Below are 20,996 nucleotides of genomic sequence, written 5' to 3' on the forward strand. Positions count from 1 at the left end.
TCTGGCCGGCCACGCATTCCCCACCCACGACCTAGTGCATGAACCATCTCAGCCATTCATCGCTCCAGTCACTCGACTCTCCACTTTGCCTTTTACTTCTCCTGCCATCGACTCTCACTGCCTACATTTCCCAAAAGGCTTCGGAGCAGGAGAGGAAAGTGAGAAGTCCCGGGTCGCCCAGCAAGAACTACATTTCCCAGCGAGCCATTGGGCTTCAAACCGGAAGTGGGTGTTCTGTTTTAATTGACTTCTTTATGACTCCTGCAAGAAGAAGCTAGGAAGATGCCACGATTTAGTGCGTTGGGCGCGCAGCTCCTGCTCCGGAGAAGCAACAAAGTGTCGACCTCCCAGAGAGGTATGTTAGCCAGGCTATGATGCAAAAGTCCATCCAGGCTGCAAATCCTATGAATAGTTTGTGACCGGAGAGTAACACTGATTGTATTCGATGGGGCTTTCTTCTAAACCTCCTGTGCGTGTTTAGACAGAAATAAAAGCCCTACAATTTCCAGCACGCCCCAGCCAGCCCTGCTGGGAGTTGTAGGACTTCTAATTTTCCCTGTCTAAACAAGTCTAGGATTGTGCCTTTAATTGATGGCATCTAAACAAGTTTCCATAACCACGGTGTATATGTCTTTTTTGAGCTGTTAAAGGAAGCATAAGATTACTAGGCGTTTAGCAGATGAGAACTTCTGTTCATCGTTCTGAGAAAAGCCTTCCTTTCAGCCCTCTGTGTGGCCAAATAAAGGTCTCCATCAAGGCCACGTCTACACCAAGCCTGATATGACACTTTGAAAAACGGTTTGAAAACTGTATATGGTGTGTGTCTGTCCTGGGCCCCAACAGTTGTCACTACTGTTATAAACTGTTTTAAAGCAGTAGTGTAGATCCTGCCCTGGAAGGCCAGAAGCAAAATGTAAGAACATAGGAAGAGCCCTGCTGGATCAGACAGATGGTCCATCTAGTCCAGCACTCTGTTCACACAGAGGCCAACCAGCTGTCAACCAAGGACCAACGAAGCAGGACACAGTGCAACAGTACCCTCCCACCCATGTTCCCCAGCAACTGGTACACCCAGGCTTTCTGCCTCTGATCCCAGAGGTAACATAAAGCCATCAGGACTAACAGCCATTGATCGCCTTCTCCTCCAGGAATTTATCAAACCCCCTTTTCAAGCCATCTTGTGGCAGCGAATTCCATAGTTCACTATATGCTGTGTGAAGAAGTCCTTCCCTTTATCTGTCCTGAATCTCCCACCAATCAACTTCATGGGTGACCCCATCGGGTTGTAACGTTATGACAAGAGGAAGACAAATGTCTCCGTATCTGCATTCTCCACACCATGCATAATGTCGTACATTTCTAAATGAGTGCAATAGAACTCTCCCCCTCTTGTAACAGATCTACTCACCTTCAGAGGAAGCTTTGTGTTAATATCTTAGCAAAATATGACCCATTCAGATGACACACTAAACCACGCTGGCTAAGCATTTCGTGTGAATCATGATGTAGTGTGTCGTATGAATCGTTCCTAAACTTGGTGGCTACATAAACACGGTTTAAATGCACTCGCTAACCATTTGCTGCAAAAGGATTAGCGGCCTAACCATGGCTTAGCGTGTTGTCTGAACAGGACCTATATTGAGTTTCACGTTAAGGATATTGGAGTGGATGTTTTGCTGAATGGGCTTGGAGGTGTCTTGTGTGCAGGTTGCACACCTGTGCCTGCTTACCTGGAAATTGGCCCGCTGAACACAGTGCAGCATCCTTCTTCAGAAAAGTGCCTAGAATTGTACTGTTGGGCTCTGTACTGGTGCCCTTTTATAATGCTGTGTCGAGCTATTTACAAAAGAAGCCAACTCCTAAAACTTGTTTCCCTTCTCAGGTTTTGCCGCCTCTGCCCCAGCACAGGCCTACGATGTGCGAAGAGTGGAAATCACCCCGCTGGAGCAAAGGAAACTCACTTTCGACACCCACAGTCTAGTGCGAGATCTAGAGGCGCATGGTGAGCCAAGACCGTGATTGAATAATGGCCCTGAAGTCCTGCTAGGATCCTTTTCCCTATGTAGAATTATAGAATTGTGGAGTTGGAAGGGACCACAAGGATGATCTAGTCCATCCCTCTGCAGTGTGCAGGAAAACCAACTAAACCATCCACGAGAGGTCCAGCCTCTTCTTAAAAACCTCCAAAGATGGAGAACCCACAACCTCCGTAGGTAGACTGTTCCACTGTCATACAGTACTTACCATCAGGAAGTTTTCCCCTATATTTAATTAGAATCTAGGTAGCTGTAACTCATACCCATTATTTCGGGTCCTAATTTTTGTGGCAATGGAAAATAGTTCTTGACCATCTTCCCTGTGGCATCCTTTTATGTACCTGGACACTGCTAACATGTATGGGATTCTTCTGAATATGGCGGAGAAATAATTTTGTGAGCCCTTTTCCACATGCAGTTCTAAGTGGTGCAGCCCACCTCAGTGAGTACTGGGCCGTACCATGGAAATCAGGTTTTCCCTCCCTGCTTTCCCACTTGACTTCTTGCCATAGAAGTGAATGGAAAGAAACCATTCTTTTTTCTGGGTGAAGGTAGAGCAGTTCAGCTGAGGACACCGTTGGAGGGTGAGAAGTTCCAAGGTCACTCTCTTAACCATTCCGCTGCTCCCATTTTCGTTGCCGGTTATTGTTGTAACGGTAGGGCAGCGTTTCTACAGCCTGCTCCTACTGGATTTAGCACAGGCCCAAAGCAAGACGCAGGAGGCTCATCATGTGAGGTAGAAGACTTTAATAAGACTTAAGGGTGGGGATGATACATAGGAAGAATAACTAAAAGAATATCATCAAAGCATGCATAACGTAGAACCGAGTAGCGGCTAAAACACAAAAACTTAACTGTGTCTAAATACTCACACCGGACCTGGCCCCTGCATCATAGCTCTTCCTCTCCTCTTTAGCCAAAAAACAGACACACCAGGCCTTGGGGTGGATCTCCACTTATACTCCTTTTTTCTCTCAGTCTCTCTGTCCCCTTTTCTTGGCTCCGTTCAATTACCTCCGTTTCACACCTCCTTCTGCCCTGTGATCCCTCAAGGCCTTTCGGCAGGTAAGATCCATCTTCCTGGCACCCCATCTTTCCTCCCTCCTGCAGGTGTCCGGCCAAGGCCCTTTGTCATTTAAACTTAGTGCCTAATAAAACCAATTAAAATTGCTCCGTTCCCTACTACTTCGCCCATGTGTCCTCTACTCAGCACAGTCTATCTGCTTTCCTTTACAATTGTGTTACTGGCTTGAGTGCATGTGTTGCATGTGTCCCTTCTAGTTGGTTTGGACTTCAGCTCCCATCATCCCCAGCCAGCATGGTCAATGGTGAGGAATCTTGGGCCTAATCTACACCAAGCAGGATATTGCACTATGAAAGCAGTATCTGGTCTGTGTCTATGGGCCCCAACTGTTGCCAGTGCACTTCAATACTGCTATAAAGCAGTAGTGTGGCTCCTGCCTCTTATATACCGCTTTCATGCCGCTTTCATGGTGGAATATCCTGCTTGGTGTAGATTGGGCCTTCGAAGTTGTATTGATCTCAAGTGATCACGAGGTGGCTTTTGTGATGGTCGTTTCACATGGTGAATATATTTTTTCAAGTAGTCTCAAAGCAGGAATAAGCGAGCTGTTGGGAGGGTGGGAATTTCAACCTCTCGGGGAAAATGTTGAACACTACAGTATTATAAGACATAGTATCAATTGCAAAGATTTGCATTTCTGTTTGGGAGAAAACTAATATTCCTTCACTGGTGTATTTGAAAATATGGCCTTTTGCTGTTGGGTCTAAATTAACATATTTTGGGGTGCAATCCCATGCATATTTAAACAGAAAAAAAATACCTGAAACTCCCAGCATTCCCAAGCCAACATAACTGCCTGGGGCATGCTGGGAATTGTACTCCCCCCCCCATTCTCTAAAAATGCATAGGCTTACACCCTTGGGGACTTAAAAAGATAGAAATCTTTTATTGAAAATGGATTTTGTTGGTTGTTATACATCCTTTTGTATTTTTCTTTCTAATTTAATTTTTATTAACTTTTATTAATACATAAAACATTATGCAACACAGTCAGTATACACATTCAATTATATTAGTGCGGAATCCTATGCCTGTTTAGACAGAAAAAAGTCCTACAACTCCTAACATTCCATAGCCAGCTATGCTGACTGGAGAACACTTGTAGGACTTTCTTCAGTCTAAACAGGCATAGGATTGCACTCTTAGGCCGTTGCTAAACCAGGTGTTAGCGCAGTGTGAGGCCTGGTCTCCCTCCTGTGCATCTAGATGACGCACAGGGGATTCCGGGGTCAGGCCAGGCTAAGACCTCCCTTAACCCGGGATAAGTGGATTCGCTTATGGCCCAGCTTTTCCGCAGCCCCGGCCTCAGGCCGGGGCTGCGGAAGGTCTAGCAGGGTCCATGGCTTTTCCCAGCTGCTCGCTTACTCGCAAGTAGCCGGGAGAAGCCACGGACTGCGCTGTGCCCATCGGGCCGGTGGGGTGGAATCACGGGGGGGGGGGGGGGGAGATAGGGGCCGGAGGAAAAGTCGGACCCGGCAGGAGAGGGGGGGAAGAAGGACAGGCACGGGCATCAGGGAAGGGGGATGGGGGGAAAGAAGGATGGGGGACGGCATCGGGGAAGGGGGGAGGATGGGCGAGCGAGCAGGCAGGGGGGGCATCAGGCATTGTGGGGGAGGAATCAGGGGCAGGGGGAGCGGGGGACCCTATATATTTTTTTAAAAAACTTACCTTGTCCGGCGGTGCGCTCCTGCGCACATGGCCCTTTAAGTTTTAAAGAAAATGGCGGACGTGACGGGGCTTCCCCTTGCCCTGTCGCGTCTTCCGTGTGGGAAAGGGCGACGGCACGCGCTAGTTGCAGCACGCCGTTGCCCCGACTCCCAGCCGGATTATCTGGCAGGTCTAGCAAGGCCCTTAGTTACTCAGCAAAAATACCCAGCCACATATAAACAACTAGGAATGAGTTCAGTATCAAATGGATTAAATATCTCAAAACACCATTTCCTTCTTATGAAATACTGTTTTTCAGTATATGAGACTCAGAATTGTTTTGGAAAATCTATGCCTGATTTATATCTCTGAGTTTTTGTAAATCTGTACTTAAAATAAAGGGATAATATAACCATACCAGCAGTTTCAGACCCACCATATGCCATTTTCATCATCAAGGTGTAACTTTAACTCATTTGGAAAATGAGGTGAAAATTGAACCGCCGTATAAATTCAGCCCGTGGACTTGCATTATAAGCTGTGATACTTACTTGTTCCATACCTACATTTTAAAAATTAAAAAAATTCACTCGTGTTGTGTGTTGGGCAGGCCCTGGTTCTAAAGGCTGAAGGTTTCTGATGTAGTTTACTCTCAGTTCATTTGATAATGTCGTCCTTTAAACATTACATCTTTCTCTTTCTACAGGCTTTGTGAAAGAACAGGCCGAAACCATCGTGTCAGCATTGACAACTTTGTCAACTGTCAGCCTGGATACCATCTATAAAGACATGGTAACGCAAGCTCAGCAGGTACCAAATTCCTCATCCTGTGATTCCTCATTCTTCATGGCCATAAAGACAATTCACACGTAGTGTCTTTCTTGATTCTTCATACAAGGGCTGATTCACCCAACTATGTTCAAGGTGGGAGTGTCAACTCTTGGCAACTTTCCTGCTCAGTAGCTAAATGGCCTCCTAAAAGGAAAGGGGCTTCTGTGTGGTAAAATTGTGAGGTCTCCAACATAGTGCCCGTGGGCACCAATGGCCACGCAGATAACTTTCGTGGCACACGCCATGGTCCCTGCTTGTTATTTTATTTCTTCAGGTGTTTTTTTTTAACTGGGAGGCTGCCTTGCTGCAAATTGAATTGCTGCCTGCCAGCACCATCTTTATTTGAGTTCATAAAAGTGGCTTTGTGTGTTCGAATTCAGACCCTACCTCTGCCTTTTGCTTTGATTCTTGGGCAACTTCGTCTTTTCTGTTAGCTTTCTGGGACATGAATGTTTGGTGACTGGTCGTGTCCCACCAGAGCAGCCATTTTATGAATGAGCAAGCCTCTCCCCCACCATGGTCTGCCACAACAGCCATTTTGTAAGAGTGCCCACGACACCCACGACAATTCTGAAAGTGAGGAGGGTAAGGGAAGTGGCTGCCTTCTGTTTCAAGTCCCCCAATGTGGAAGATCCCAATGCCCCTCTAGATTATCGGTTCATTCTTGAATTTTCTCCTAATGTTGAACCACAATCTACCTTGCCATACCTGAAACCCATTAGGCCAATGTCCTGGCCTCTTGTTCGAATACATACCTGAAAAAGAAAGATCTGGATATTTTTTGTTTGTGAACTACACACAGGGGAGTGAGCCACCTGAGTTCCAGTGGAGAACAATACTGTGGAAAGCCCATTTCAACAGCCTGACACTGCCCGAGGATTCTAAGCCACCACTGTTCCACCTGCGTAATTCCACTGATGCACTTAAGCATGAGTTACGTCTCTGCCAAAGCTAGGACGCTCTCTTGTGTATAAGGTTGTGTGTCCACAAACGTAGAAGATTGCAGTGTTTTGTTTTAAAATTCATAGCTGTGATAAAATGCTTTGGGGTCTTAAATTTGCCAATCTTGGGTGAAGGTGGAAACCCAAATATATTTGAGTCCCTGTTGAGCCTATAAGAGAGAGAGAGAGAGAGAGAGAGAGAGAGAGAGAGAGAGACTTGCTTGAATCAAATAGAGCAGCCGTGTCCAACCTGACTCCTTCCAGAGAAATTGGACTACAACTCTCATCATTATCCGTTATGACTGGGATGTATAGTCCATCACATCTGGAATGTTGTGGGGAATGCTGAACCAGTCTTCCTGGCTCTTCAAGCACCCATATTTTCCCCTCTGCAGTATATGTGTATAGATCTCAAACAGAAATGCACACACACTCTCCAACAGTACCCAAAAAAGCATGTTTGTTGTCATTGCCCAGAAAACACTAGCCAAAGATTCTCCCTCACCCAAATAGAATGATGTTTTTTGCCAGCGGATATGGGAATATTTCAAGAAGGTGTGTGTGTGTATTATTATATTAGGGAATAACCATGGTTTTTTTCCTGTTTTAGGAAATAACTTTGCAACAGATAATGGCTCACCTGGACTCCATTCGGAAAGACATGGTCATCCTCGAGAAAAGTGAATTTGCCAACCTGAGAGCGGAGAATGAGGTATTTCCCCAGTTGATGCACAAAATTGGATTGCGTTTCTTTGCAGAGCAGCAGCATGAGATAAATGGAGAGGAATTAGGTCTTATTATGAGCATTTTTGCCTGCTGAATTTCACCTCTTTTCGTTCTTAGTTTTGAGAACTTCACCAGCTCTTCTTATGAGCATTTTTGCCTGCTGAATTTCACCTCTTTTCTTACTTTGTTTTGAGAACTTCACCATATTATTGGAAATGTAGGGAGGGCCGTGCTGAATCTGACCAAACGCCCATGGCTGTTGAACCTCTTGGAAGTCCAAGGGCTGAATTCAATTACAACTGTCTTCTCAGAGGACGAGGACGCCTGCAGACCACCGAAGGCATTCTGGGAGGTGTAGGTGTTTGAGAGACCTCAGGGGATCATGTGTGGCCACATGGGCGATTGCCTGAGATCTCTGAAATGGCTGCACATCCCAGAATGCCTTTCCCTGAGAGCCACTTCACTCCTCAACAACGCTACTCTTCGAGAGCGCAGTGAGGGATAGCATCAGCGACAAGTGGAGGGAAGTGGATTAACGTTATTCGGAGACCTGAGCAGTGCTGGGAATATCTGCTAGTACTAGTTAAAAGTGCAAGGCCCAAAAAAATTCCTTCGCTCTTTACCACACACACCTTCTCTCGTTAGCTTTCTTTTTAAATTGGTCATCGTTTGACTCGGGATATTTCTCTTCTCTTCCCACCTCCGGTACATAGAAAATGAAAATCGAATTGGATCAAGTCAAACAGCAGCTACTGGTAAGTAGGGAAGAACCAACCGAACCCGTACAATTTTGAGGCAGAGCCAAACCTGCTTCCAGCCAAGAAAGAAAGGCCTCTCTGAGCCAAGGAAGAAAGGCCTTCAATGGCGCCAAAGCTGCTGTTCTGGGCTTGGCAGCAAGGGAACATAAAAGTCCATGAAAGCAAGAGGGAGGCTAGGAAATGGGTGGAATCTTCCTGGGCGTAGAGTCTATGAGGAACAGCTAGATGGTATGGAAAGAAGCTGAGCTTTTTTGGAGCTTTCTGGCCCTCTGGGAGCCAGGAGTGGGCAAGGGAGGAGGACTTGGGTGGATTTGAACCCCCTCCTCTCGACATCAGGGTCGGGAGGAAAAGCTGGAAGGTTGTGGGGGTGAACCGATGGGAGATGCGCCAATCTTGATGGCAAAATAGGAGTGAGCAAGTTTCTAAAACAAAATGGGCGCTTAAATAATGCCGTCCTAAATAGAAGCAGGCAGTGAAGGGGCCAGGCAAAATTCTCTTGTGTGTGTGTTTGTGGGGGTATCTTCTAAATCCAGGTGAGTGCAGCTGGGAAGGCCTCTGCATGAGCGTCTACCCACCTTATCTCTGGTTGCAGAACCCAAAGGAGAACCCCTGAAGTGGAACAAAGTTCTCAGTGCAGGTTTACCTAGGAAGGATGTGATTCATGGGGTATACTAAGGGATTTATTTATTTTAAAAAAGAGTGTGTGTTTTTGTGTTAAAGAATGAAACCAGTCAGATCCGAGCTGAAAACAAGCTGGACATAAACTTGGAGAGAAGCCGGGTGACAGATATGGTAAGCAATGAGTTGACATCCCTGTACCACCCGCCAATATGCTTAATCTAGCTTTTGTGAGGTTGGCGATTTCTTATTCCTTTGTAAACTCTTCAGTTCACAGATCAGGATAAAAAACTCATGGAAGCCACAACAGAATTTCATCAAAAAGTAAGTGTTTGAGTTGAGGCAGGCGTGTGTGTGTGTGTGTGTGTGTGTGTGTGTGTGAGAGAGAGAGAGAGAGAGAGAGAGAGAGAGAGAGAATTGTATCCCACTCTTCCTTCGAAAGCTCTGAGCGGCTTCCCTGGAATTCACTGATGTCTCCCACCTGGACACTGATCTGACTCATCCCTGCTTACCTTCATCCTCAGGTGCTCTCAGACCATTCACTGAGACGTCTAAAAGCCAAGCTACACATTACACATTGGAGCTCTGTATTTGAGAACCTCTGGGATAATTTTCCCTTTGTAAAAGTAGATGCCCCCAGATGGGGGTAAGGGTGGGAGCAATTTGGATCTGGGCATCAGCACAGGGGGAAAGGGGTCTAGCCCAGGGTTTCTCTACTCGCTCTCCATCTTTCAAAAAAGAGGTGTGAGATGCTTATTTCTGTTGGGGTCAACCCAGGAGTTTCTGAGACTGCCTTGTAAATAAGCCCACTGAAGCTACTAGCCTGCAGAAATCTGTCGTGCTGGAAGCTGGGGGGGGGGGGGGCAGAGAGCTCAGTCCATCCTGTAGTGGCCCACTGTTTTTCTATGATAGGTGAGGAGGTGTTAGATCAATGTTCTTTTCACCCAAGGACGAAATCCAAACAGCCCTTAAGCACGACTCCACCATTCCAGCGACAGAGGGTTCAAAAGCGCTTTATTGATTAGTAATCAAGGCCTGGTCTCTTCAAAGGGAGCAATCAGACAAAAGACATAGGGAATACAGTGCAGTATTTGAGCATGCAAGGGGCAAGGCCCAGTAACAGCATTAACCAATCAGAACATAACACTGGGGCATAGCTAATTATGCTAAACAGTTCTGTAAACAATACCTTTGGCCTGACAGTAAGTTACAGACACAGCAGCACTGGAGCCAGCGCTCTTGTTTTGGATAGATAAGACAGTTTCCAAGAAGACACCCTTGAAGACGCCCTCGGTACGTGACATTTCGCCTGGTGTATAATGGATACTATACAGCTTCCTTTAGAAAATGGAGGTGGTTATGCTAACAGAGGAGGAGGCTTCCCTCCTGAGGCCGCCCACTTAGTTTCTATGCTGGGCACAAAGGAGGGATGGAGTGCTCCGTCCCCCCTTCACCAGTTCACCTTGTTATTTCTGGCAACCAGGCAAATTTTGAATCAGTGGTGCAGAACTCCCAGGGCCTACAGGCCCTGATCTAGCTCACTGGGCTACCCAATCCAACCCCTGGAGCCTTCTCAAGTTCCTCTGGAGAATTGCCCCTTGGAGGAGACCCCGGTGTTATCTCCAACCTGAGATTGGAGATAACACTGGGGGTTCCCCTGCAGGCCACATCCCTTTCCCAATTGCTCCCAGCATCAGCTGAGAGTCCCTTTCTCCTAAGTTGATGAGAATCCCGGAACTCCGTGTCTCTTCTCAGAATGGAAAAATTGAAAAATCAGGGCGGTAGGGAGGGGAGACAGCCACTGACATCATCCAGCCCATGGGTGGCCTGGGGGGCAGTTTGAACCCCCACTTTAAATGTGTTCTGCATCCCTGGTTTAAATACCAGGCAGATCTAATGAGGCCTATCTTTGTGTGAAAATGGATTCCTTCTGTCTATGTCTATATTTTATTTTATAAAAATGAAAAAACGAAAGTACTTTAAGAGTCCAATCCTACATCCGTTTAGACAAAAGAAAGTCCAGCAACTCGCAGCATTTATTTTATTTTATTTTGTTTTAATTAAAAGATGTATATGTCATCCCCCTCAGCAGAGCGTCCAGGGCGGTTTACAAAACTTACAGAAAATGCACCAATAAAATACCATAAATAACGTATTAAAAGAAAATACACAATGTGTGAATAAAATCGTCTCCATGTAGCATCAGAAACATAACAGCGTTTGCACCAAGCAGGCCACCTTGGGGAGGGAGTTCTGCAAACTGGGTGCCACCGCTGAAAAGGCCCTTTTTCTTCCTCTGGTTACCACCCACCTGATCTTGGGTAGAAAGTGACGCTTGTGCCGTGTCTTATAGGACTCGGGCACCAACAGCAACGTAACCGAAGTCAGCAATAAAATCGATGCCGAAATTGCTGCCTTGAAAACACTCATGGAATCGAATAAGCTGGGGACCATCCGTTATTTAGCAGGTATGCGGCTAGAGTATACAAAATTATGTATTTGTTAACTCCCTGCTTTACCAACGCCATGATTGCAGTGTGTCTTTGCAGGGGTGTGATGTTCTGACTCTCATATCTGTTTATTTATTTTATTTAAAACGTTTCTTGGTCGCCTTTCAGGGCAGAAGCACACCCAGCAATAAAATCCATAAAAACCATTAAAATATTAAAAGCACTAAAAACGCAACAGTAAAGTAGCCATAGCAACAACAATAAAACCAGCGAGAACAACAGCAAAAGCAGCGATGACAGCAGTCATGTCAAGAGAAAGCCACAGTAAAACAAGGCCTTCTTAAAAGCTTGCAGGGATGAAGCATGGGGGACCTCCAGTGGCAACTTGTTGCAAAGGTGTGGGGCCATTGCAGAGAAGGCCCTCTCCATTGCACACTCTCCCGGGCTTTGCAACCTTTCGGAGTGAGTTAATGATAACACAATGAGCCTCGTGTGGCGCAGAGCGGTAAAGCAGCAGTTTCTGCAGCTGAAACTCCCCACAGTCTGAGTTCGATCCCAGCAGAAGCTGGTTTCAGGCAGCTGGCTCAGGTCGACTCAGCCTTCCATCCTCCCAAGGTCGGTAAAATGAGTACCCAGTTAGCTGGGGTAAAGGAAATAACGGCCAGGGAAGGCAACGGCAAACCACCCCGCTATAAGGCCTGCCAAGAAAACATCAGCGAAAGCTGGCATCCCTCCAAGAGTAATGACTCAGTGCTTGCACGAGAGGTTCCTTTCCTTCCTTTCTTAATGATAACATAAGAGGCTAACGTATATACGAGTCTTTGTCCATCTAGTACAGTATTGTTCACTCTGACTGGCAGCACTTCTCCAGGGCCATGGACAAGTGGAATAACATAAGAATAGCCCTGCTGGATCAGACCAAAGGTCCAGCTAGTGGCCAAACAGCTGTTGCCCAGGAATGCATAAGCAGGACTAGGGTGCAAAAGCACACACCACCCAGGTTTCCCAGCAGCTGGTGTATATAGGCTTACTGCCTATGATACTGAAGACGATTGAGGGGAGACATGATAGCACTCTTCAAATACTTGAAAGGTGGTCACACAGAGGAGGGCCAGGATCTCTTCTCAATCCTCCCAGAGTGCAGGGCACGGAATAACGGGCTCAAGTTACAGGAAGCCAGGTTCCGGCTGGACATCAGGAAAAACTTCTTGACTGTTAAAGCAGTACGACAATGGAACCAGTTACCTAGGGAAGTGGTGGGCTCTCCCACACTAGAGGCCTTCAAGAGGCAGCTGGACAACCATCTGTCAGGGATGCTTTAAGGTGGATTCCTGCATTGAGCAGAGGATTGGACTCGATGGCCTTGTAGGCCCCTTCCAACTCTACTATTCCATGATTCTTTAGCACATAGCCATCAGGACTAGTAGCCATTGATAGCTTCCTCCAGGAATTTATCCAACCTCCTTTTAAAGCCTTCCAAATTGGTGGCCATCACTACATCCTGTGGTAGCGAATCCCACAGTTTAACACTGCGCTGTGTCAAGAACTTCCTTTTATCTGTTCTGAATCTCCCACCATTGAGCGTCATGGGATGCCCCTCTCCATAACATTACACTGTCATGGGATGACCCCATTGGGTTCTAGCATTATGGGAGAAGGACAAAAATGTCTCCCGATCCTCATTCATAATTTTGTACACAAGAGATTCAGAACCTTAACAGGGAGGTCACATGATGCATTGAATATTATGGTGAGTGACTCAGAAATGTGCGTGTGTGTGAATAGGTTGAACCCTGAAATGCACCTTCTGTTTTTATTTACAGCCTCGGTTTTCACTTGCCTTGCAATCGCCCTGGGATTTTATCGATTCTGGAAATAAAGAGCCAGCCTGTGGGAATGACGGGAACATGACGAGGCCTTTTAGAGTTGACCTATACCGTGTCTTGGAGAACGCCCTCCGGCAGACACCTTTGGACTCTTCGTGTTGGTATTGATCTTGAACATGTAATTGCCAGTGGATATTGTGTGCAGGCACAATAAGAGACTGAGCGGCATGTGCTCAGCTCATGTCGTTTGCGCGGAGTTCCCACGTGCCGGAGGCTGAAAGCTTCAGGGATCATTTAAAAGAAAAGGCGGAACGTTCTTTGACGGGTAGAATGTTCTTGCATTGTTCAAGCCCTGCTGGTTTTATCTGGTTCTTTCTCTTCTACCCCTACCTGGTTTCAGTGCCCCCAACCCCATCCTCAGCTCCTCTGCCTACCCCAGTGACTTCTGATTCAGTGGCGCCAACTGCTGGTGGAGAAACAACCCTTATAACAGAGAGATGGGGCAACCCAGTTGCCTCCAGATGTGGCTGGACTCCCAAGTCCTATCAGCCCCAGCCAGCAGGGCCAGTGGACAAAGATTGATGGGGGCTGTAGTCCTGCCACATCTGACAGGCGGCGGATTCTCCACCCTTGCTAAAAAAAAAAATTAAATTAAAAAATTCCAATTTGCGTGCATAGTAATTTGCGCAAGCAGGCAACGCCGTAAGGGATTGCACCACTCCCACTGTGGTGCCCTCCAGATGTGCTGACTGGGGCGGGCAAGATTTGCAGGTCAACACATCTGGAGGGCTCCAGGTTGGGGAACTTGGATTATGCTCTGAATGGGATGAGAAAGGATATATGCCCTTCTCCAAGTGCTAAAGGAATGTAATGCAAGCGCTTCTGCACAGCAGAATGTCTCAAGTTGCCTTATTGCACGGTGGGCCCTTTAGCCTGGGTTTGCTTACTCTGCCCTAAAGCAGTTCTTCAGGGACTCAGGCCACAGTCTCCCCCCCCCCCCCAGCCATCATGTACTGCAAAGCATATTGCTCAGCCCCCGAACAACACTCCCCCTTTTCTTTTAAAGTAAAAAACATGCCTTATGTTTATGTGTCTTCGCTTCAGAGGCTAGCGCAGCTAAGGAGTTCTGTTATTGTTATTACTTAAACCATTTATGTGCCGTTCTTCATTTAACAAATCACGAGGCCATGTACAAAATGCACTAAAGCAACCGTTAACATGAAGCACCAAGATTAAAAACAGCAACAAAGCCAATCTATCAAGCTAGGTATTAGAGGCTGTGATCAGAAGACACCTTAAACCATGGCTTTAACCACGGTGGTTAAGCCAGAAAGCCAGGCCGTGTTCAGAAGACACCTTAAACCACGGCTTTAACCACGGTGGTTAAGCCAGAAAGCCAGGCCGTGTTCAGAAGACACCTTAAACCATGGCTTTAACCACGATGGTTAAGCCAGAAAGCCAGGCCGTGTTCAGAAGACACCTTAAACCATGGCTTTAACCATGGTGGTTAAGCCAGAAAGCCAGGCCGTGTTCAGAAGACACCTTAAACCATGGCTTTAATCACGGTGGTTAAGCCAGAAAGCCAGGCCGTGTTCAGAAGACACCTTAAACCATGGCTTTAACCACGGTGGTTAAGCCAGAAAGCCAGGCCGTGTTCAGAAGACACCTTACACCATGGCTTTAACCACGATGGTTAAGCCAGAAAGCCAGGCCGTGTTCAGAAGACACCTTACACCATGGCTTTAACCACGGTGGTTAAGCCAGAAAGCCAGGCCGTGTTCAGAAGACACCTTAAACCATGGCTTTAACCATGGTGGTTAAGCCAGAAAGCCAGGCCGTGTTCAGAAGACACCTTAAACCAAGGCTTTAACCACGGTGGTTAAGCCAGAAAGCCAGGCCGTGTTCAGAAGACACCTTAAACCATGGCTTTAACCACGGTGGTTAAACCAGAAAGCCAGGCCGTGTTCAGAAGACACCTTACACCATGGCTTTAACCACGGTGGTTAAGCCAGAAAGCCAGGCCGTGTTCAGAAGACACCTTACACCATGGCTTTAACCACGGTGGTTAAGCCAGAAAGCCAGGCCGTGTTCAGAAGACACCTTAAACCATGGCTTTAACCACGGTGGTTAAGCCAGAAAGCCAGGCCGTGTTCAGAAGACACCTTAAACCATGGCTTTAACCACGGTGGTTAAGCCAGAAAGCCAGGCCGTGTTCAGAAGACACCTTAAACCATGGCTTTAACCACGGTGGTTAAGCCAGAAAGCCAGGCCGTGTTCAGAAGACACCTTAAACCATGGCTTTAACCACGGTGGTTAAGCCAGAAAGCCAGGCCGTGTTCAGAAGACACCTTAAACCACGGCTTTAACCACGATGGTTAAGCCAGAAAGCCAGGCCGTGTTCAGAAGACACCTTAAACCACGGCTTTAACCACGATGGTTAAGCCAGAAAGCCAGGCCGTGTTCAGAAGACACCTTACACCATGGCTTTAACCACGGTGGTTAAGCCAGAAAGCCAGGCCGTGTTCAGAAGACACCTTAAACCATGGCTTTAACCACGGTGGTTAAGCCAGAAAGCCAGGCCGTGTTCAGAAGACACCTTAAACCATGGCTTTAACCACGGTGGTTAAACCAGAAAGCCAGGCCGTGTTCAGAAGACACCTTACACCATGGCTTTAACCACGGTGGTTAAGCCAGAAAGCCAGGCCGTGTTCAGAAGACACCTTAAACCATGGCTTTAACCATGGTGGTTAAGCCAGAAAGCCAGGCCGTGTTCAGAAGACACCTTAAACCATGGCTTTAACCACGGTGGTTAAGCCAGAAAGCCAGGCCGTGTTCAGAAGACACCTTAAACCATGGCTTTAACCACGGTGGTTAAGCCAGAAAGCCAGGCCGTGTTCAGAAGACACCTTAAACCATGGCTTTAACCACGGTGGTTAAGCCAGAAAGCGAGGCCGTGTTCAGAAGACACCTTAAACCATGGCTTTAACCACGGTGGTTAAGCCAGAAAGCCAGGCCATGTTCAGAAGACACCTTAAACCACGGCTTTAACCACGATGGTTAAGCCAGAAAGCCAGGCCGTGTTCAGAAGACACCTTAAACCATGGCTTTAACCACGGTGGTTAAGCCAGAAAGCCAGGCCGTGTTCAGAAGACACCTTACACCATGGCTTTAACCACAGTGGTTAAGCCAGAAAGCCAGGCCGTGTTCAGAAGACACCTTAAACCATGGCTTTAACCACGGTGGTTAAGCCAGAAAGCCAGGCCGTGTTCAGAAGACACCTTACACCATGGCTTTAACCACGGTGGTTAAGCCAGAAAGCCAGGCCGTGTTCAGAAGACACCTTAAACCATGGCTTTAACCACGGTGGTTAAGCCAGAAAGCCAGGCCGTGTTCAGAAGACACCTTAAACCACGGCTTTAACCACGATGGTTAAGTCAGAAAGCCAGGCCGTGTTCAGAAGACACCTTAAACCACGGCTTTAACCACAGTGGTTAAGCCAGAAAGCCAGGCCGTGTTCAGAAGACACCTTAAACCATGGCTTTAACCACGGTGGTTAAGCCAGAAAGCCAGGCCATGTTCAGAAGACACCTTAAACCATGGCTTTAACCATGGTGGTTAAGCCAGAAAGCCAGGCCGTGTTCAGAAGACACCTTAAACCATGGCTTTAACCATGGTGGTTAAGCCAGAAAGCCAGGCCGTGTTCAGAAGACACCTTAAACCATGGCTTTAACCACGGTGGTTAAGCCACAAAGCCAGGTTTTACTTTGGTGGGAGAGAGATGTATGCTTTATTGAATGTTAGGCTGGTATTTTTAATCATCGTTGCTGCTGTTCTAATGCTTTCCAAGATTAAATATGGTTTTCAAATTATTGGTTTTAATCTGTTTAGCTGGCTGTTTTTAATATTGTACACTTCGTTACTGATATTGAATTGTCTTCATGTTTGTAAAGCTTGTTTCAGGAACCTTGGCTGAGACGCAGGGTGAAAACTGGAGAAATAAATTGCCTAAAATTACAGTCTTTAATGAAGCGCTAATATACCTTTATTGGTGATACATTTCAACAGTACCCTCTCCTGTAATAAACAACCTGACTGCTACCCTGTGCCTCTAGGGTCGTATTACACATTTACACAGGATAAATGGATAGAGAAGATATTTCTAGCATAGTTAAGGATGTGCATCAGCCTTGGGTAGTTGAGATTCTGGATATGACACTGTTAACCGGAGTTCTTTCCTGCTGGTATCTCCTGGGAGTGACTACATTCTTCAGCTGAGCTCTGCTTTCCCAGTAAATCCAATTATCGTGCCAGCAAGACGCCTGGAATACCATAATTCTCCATTCGGCACCCCTTTAAAACCTTCTCACAAACACTCCGCCAGGACTGATGAGGGGTCTTTTCTTCAATTTCTTTTTCTCTTTCCCAAAGTCAGAGGGCACCTTACCAGAATCGGAGTCCGCTTTACCAGGTTCGGACCCAGAAGGCTCCTGCAGAAGCAACGTTGGAAACGTCAACACCCTACCACGTCGCCAGTGTGCTAATTGAAGCAGGTGAAAGAGGAGGTGTCAAATAGGTTGGATGCTAAACTGGGAATCTAAAGGCTTCAAAATACAGTTGTTCCCTTTGTGATTTAGGCCTCCGTTTTGCTTTCTTTTGGGGGGGGGTAGTTTCCACTGGGAACCAATAGCCACTTGCTCTTCTAATTTTAATTCTGCCTTCCAGTTCTGCACGTTCAGATTATCAAAAGGGGAAAGCTGTTCTTGAGCCTTGCAGCTTCAGGCTGTAGGTTAGAGGTTAATCCGCAACGGGCTGGACACTCCCCTAACAGATTAAAAGCTCCTCGCACACAGAAAGCTAGCATGACCAGGGGGACGGCATTCACTCGGGCAGACACATGGATTGCGTTGAAGGCCCCCAGGGATGGAATTCTTTAGGACAGACTTCCCCCAACTTGGTGCCCTCCGGATGTGTTGGACTACAACTCATATTACCCCCAGCCATGGGGATGCTGGGATTTGTAGTCCAACACATTTGGAGGGCAGCAGGTTGAGTAAGACTGCTTGAGGGAGGACAGCTTTTTCCACTCCTGGAATGAAGCTGCACTTCATAAAGGGAGGATGAAAATGCGAGTATGTCTTTTAAATAAAGTTACTAGGCCCTCAGTCCTCTTCTGTGATTCTCTTATCACTTTGTTTCTCAGAATTTTGGTGGCGGAGTTGATGCCACGCATGTGTCCAGCTTGGTTTTCAATGGAGAGCCGTTTCTCCATTGGGCTGAATGAAGGTGGGGGGGCGTGGAAAGGCTGCAGACCAGAAATCTCTTCATTAGGGGGGCATTCCCACACACACACTCCCAAGTAATGTGAAGGCAAGAGGGTTCCTCCTCTCTTATCTCCCTCTTCTGGCTCACTCAGTGCTTTAATCCTCTGGAAGAGAGAGAGAAATCGGTCACTTTTCCCCCCTCTCTTCAAACCTAGGTTTCCACCAAAAGGAAAACAGTTTCGAGGATCTGAGTTCCCCTCTGGTACATTTCCTGAGAAAATGGGAACTTGGAATCCAGGGTGGAAACCAGCAGAGGTGGATTTTGTAAGAGTCCTGACCTGCTCCAGGCAGTGGAGGCTGAGGACTCCGATCTCAGTGGGACAGTGAATCCGCTCTGGGTATCACACAGCAAAGCGCTTGGAGAGCTCCTTTAGGGTTCTGACTGGATCTGACTGAAACCTGGAGCGGACTCACCACTCCCCTGACATCGGAGCCTCCAGCCTCCACTGGCTCCAGGTTTGAAGGAGTCTCTGGCAGTTCCCCTCCTCTCTTGGTTGGCCCTGGCAGGCTGACCTGGCAGCGACAGCAAGCAGGAGCCGTGCTCGTAAGAGCAACGGCTGCCATTTTAATTTCCCACAATGCTGTGGAGCGGTGTGCCATTGGGAGCATGGTGGGGAAATTAAAACGGCAGCTAGACCCCAGAGCACCAAAGTAGAGCCCTTTTAAATGGGAGCCGGGACCCTGTCAGCGACTCAAGGACACCAAGAAAGAAAGGGAGGGTGAACGGCACAAGTTACCCACCTCGGGGATGGTGGCTGCAGTGACCTGGGGTTTCTCTTGCTGCTCTTTGAGCCTCCCTATCTCTTCCCGGTACTCGTCCACCTGCGCCTCCAGCGTCTCCCGCCGCAACCGCTCATACTCCAGCTGTTCCCTCAGGTCGCCAACTGTCCTGCACAAAGCCAAGCCAAGGTTCCTTTACTTACATTTTTACTGGCTGTATATCCTGCCCTTCCACCCAAAAATGGCACTCAAGGCAATTGAGAAGATGCTGCTGGTACTGCTGCCACCCCTTCTATAGACACCAGTTGCTGGGGAACCTGGGTGGGAGGGTGCTCTTGCACCCGTGTCCTGCTTGTGGGTCCCTGGTTGACAGCTGGTTGGCCACTGTGTGCACAGAGTGCTGGACTAGATGGACCCTTGGTCAGATCCAGCAAGCTTCTTATGTTCTTAAGTCTAAAGGACTCGAGACTCTCCTTTTTAATTTAACAATAATTATTCCCGATCCTCCCAGAGTGTGGGACACGGAATAATGGGCTCAAGTTAAAGGAAGCTAGATTCCAGCTGGACATCAGGAAAAACTTCCTGACTGTTAGAGCAGTACGACAATGGAATCGGTTACCTAGGGAGATGGTGGGCTCTCCCACACTAGAGGCCTTCAAGAGGCAGCTGGACAGCCATCTGTCAGGGATGCTTTAGGGTGGATTCCTGCATTGAGCAGGGGGTTGGACTCGATGGCCTTGTAGGCCCCTTCCAACTCTGCTATTCTATGATTCTATCATTCTACAAACAATAAGCTGGTAGGAATGAGCAGGCAGAGCTCAGAGGCCCTCATGAGAATTTAAATGCTCATGCAATTTGGTTTCTAGGCCCCGTTTTTTTTTTTAACGTTGCGAAACCAAGCATATTGTAAAATCGATATGAAGCAGGATGGCTTTAAAAGGGGGATGGATAAATTCCTGGAGGAGAAGGCTATCAATGGCTACTAGCCCTGATGGTTGTGTGCTGTCTCCAGTATTCACAGCAGTAAGCCTGTGTGCACCAGTTGCTGGGGAACATGGGTGGGAGGGTGCTGTTGCACCACGTCCTGCTTGTTCATCCCTGGCCAATGGCTGGTTGGCCACTGTGAGAACAGAGTGCTGGTCTAGATGGACTCTCGGTCTGATCCAGCAGGGCACTTCTGATGTTCCTACCCATTTTGTTCTTATGTTCTTATGACTGAATGGACCCTTGGTCTGATCCAGCAGGGCTCTTCTTATATTCTTATTTTATTATTATTAAATTTATATACTGCCCCATAGCCGAAGCTCTCTGGGCAGTTTACAAAGGTTAAAAACAGTGAACATTAAAAAGTATACAAAATTTAAAACCATCAAAAATATAAAAACAACAGTGTCCATTTAAACAACAACAGTTCTGGGGTCCATTAAAAAAAAAAGATCCAAAGGATGGGAATAGGACATTGAGCAGGGGGTTGGACTCGATGGCTTTATAGGCCCCTTCCAACTCTACTATTCTATGATTCTGTGACAATGGCATTTGAAGCTGCAGCAGATAGAAATAGAGCAACTGAGAACATGCGGGTAATTAGGCGCTGTTTGGTTAACTGAGTCGATACAATACCCAGCAGCCATTGCAGTTTGCCCAGAAAGAGTAGCAACAATGTGCAGTAGCTGCTGCATTGCTATTGATAAGACGCCCATCTATCATAGCTATCTCTCTGCTAGAAACTAGGGGCCAATCTACACAGCCGATTTAGTGCGGAGGGAGAACACATTGGGGTTGTTAGTGACAGATGATGTTGTTGCCAATCCGCGGCAACTAGGTTTGCCCCTGCCGTTATGTAGTAAAGATACCAATGCCTCACACAAGCCCCTGCCCCGGCTGCGAAAGACGTGGAGCCCTCTTTCCGGGTTAGCAATCCATGCGCTAGCGTGGCTTCCCGCAACTCTGGGTGTTTTGGACTACAACTGCCAGCACTCCTGGCCATTGGCTATGCTGCCTGGGGCTAATGGGAGTTGTCATCTGGAGGTCCGGGGAA

General features: G+C 47.3%; 2 protein-coding genes across 2 annotated transcripts in view; one reads left to right on the plus strand and one right to left on the minus strand.

The window, feature by feature from the left end:
• The first annotated feature begins 269 nt into the window (after positions 1-269).
• Positions 270-14,311, plus strand: CCDC90B (coiled-coil domain containing 90B). The gene is made up of 9 exons (XM_063127859.1): positions 270-355; positions 1,883-2,002; positions 5,474-5,577; positions 7,150-7,251; positions 7,979-8,020; positions 8,744-8,815; positions 8,912-8,965; positions 10,995-11,109; positions 12,915-14,311. The coding sequence occupies exons 1-9, from the start codon at positions 283-285 to the stop codon at positions 12,968-12,970; spliced, it is 738 nt and encodes a 245-aa protein (XP_062983929.1). The 5' UTR covers positions 270-282; the 3' UTR covers positions 12,971-14,311.
• Positions 14,312-16,996: 2,685 nt separating this feature from the next.
• The window catches only part of ANKRD42 (ankyrin repeat domain 42), a 29,937-nt gene continuing 25,937 nt past the window's right edge, over positions 16,997-20,996 (minus strand). Inside the window, exons 11-12 of the mRNA XM_063127387.1 lie at positions 18,980-19,127; positions 16,997-17,404 (exon numbers count right to left, since the gene is read on the minus strand). Coding sequence (XP_062983457.1) covers positions 17,270-17,404; positions 18,980-19,127 — 283 coding nt within the window. The 3' untranslated portion in view covers positions 16,997-17,269. The remainder of the gene's footprint in view (positions 17,405-18,979; positions 19,128-20,996) is intronic.

This window comes from Elgaria multicarinata, chromosome 5, assembly GCF_023053635.1.
Source record: "Elgaria multicarinata webbii isolate HBS135686 ecotype San Diego chromosome 5, rElgMul1.1.pri, whole genome shotgun sequence".
Lineage (NCBI taxonomy): Eukaryota > Metazoa > Chordata > Lepidosauria > Squamata > Anguidae > Elgaria > Elgaria multicarinata.

Bases quoted from the DNA above. Each gene is read 5' to 3' on its own strand.
- CCDC90B (XM_063127859.1), top strand. From the start codon at position 283: ATGCCACGATTTAGTGCGTTGGGCGCGCAGCTCCTGCTCCGGAGAAGC. The intron at 356-1,882 runs GTATGTTAGCCA...TTCCCTTCTCAG, and splicing joins AGTGTCGACCTCCCAGAGAG to GTTTTGCCGCCTCTGCCCCA. The intron at 7,252-7,978 runs GTATTTCCCCAG...TCCGGTACATAG, and splicing joins ACCTGAGAGCGGAGAATGAG to AAAATGAAAATCGAATTGGA.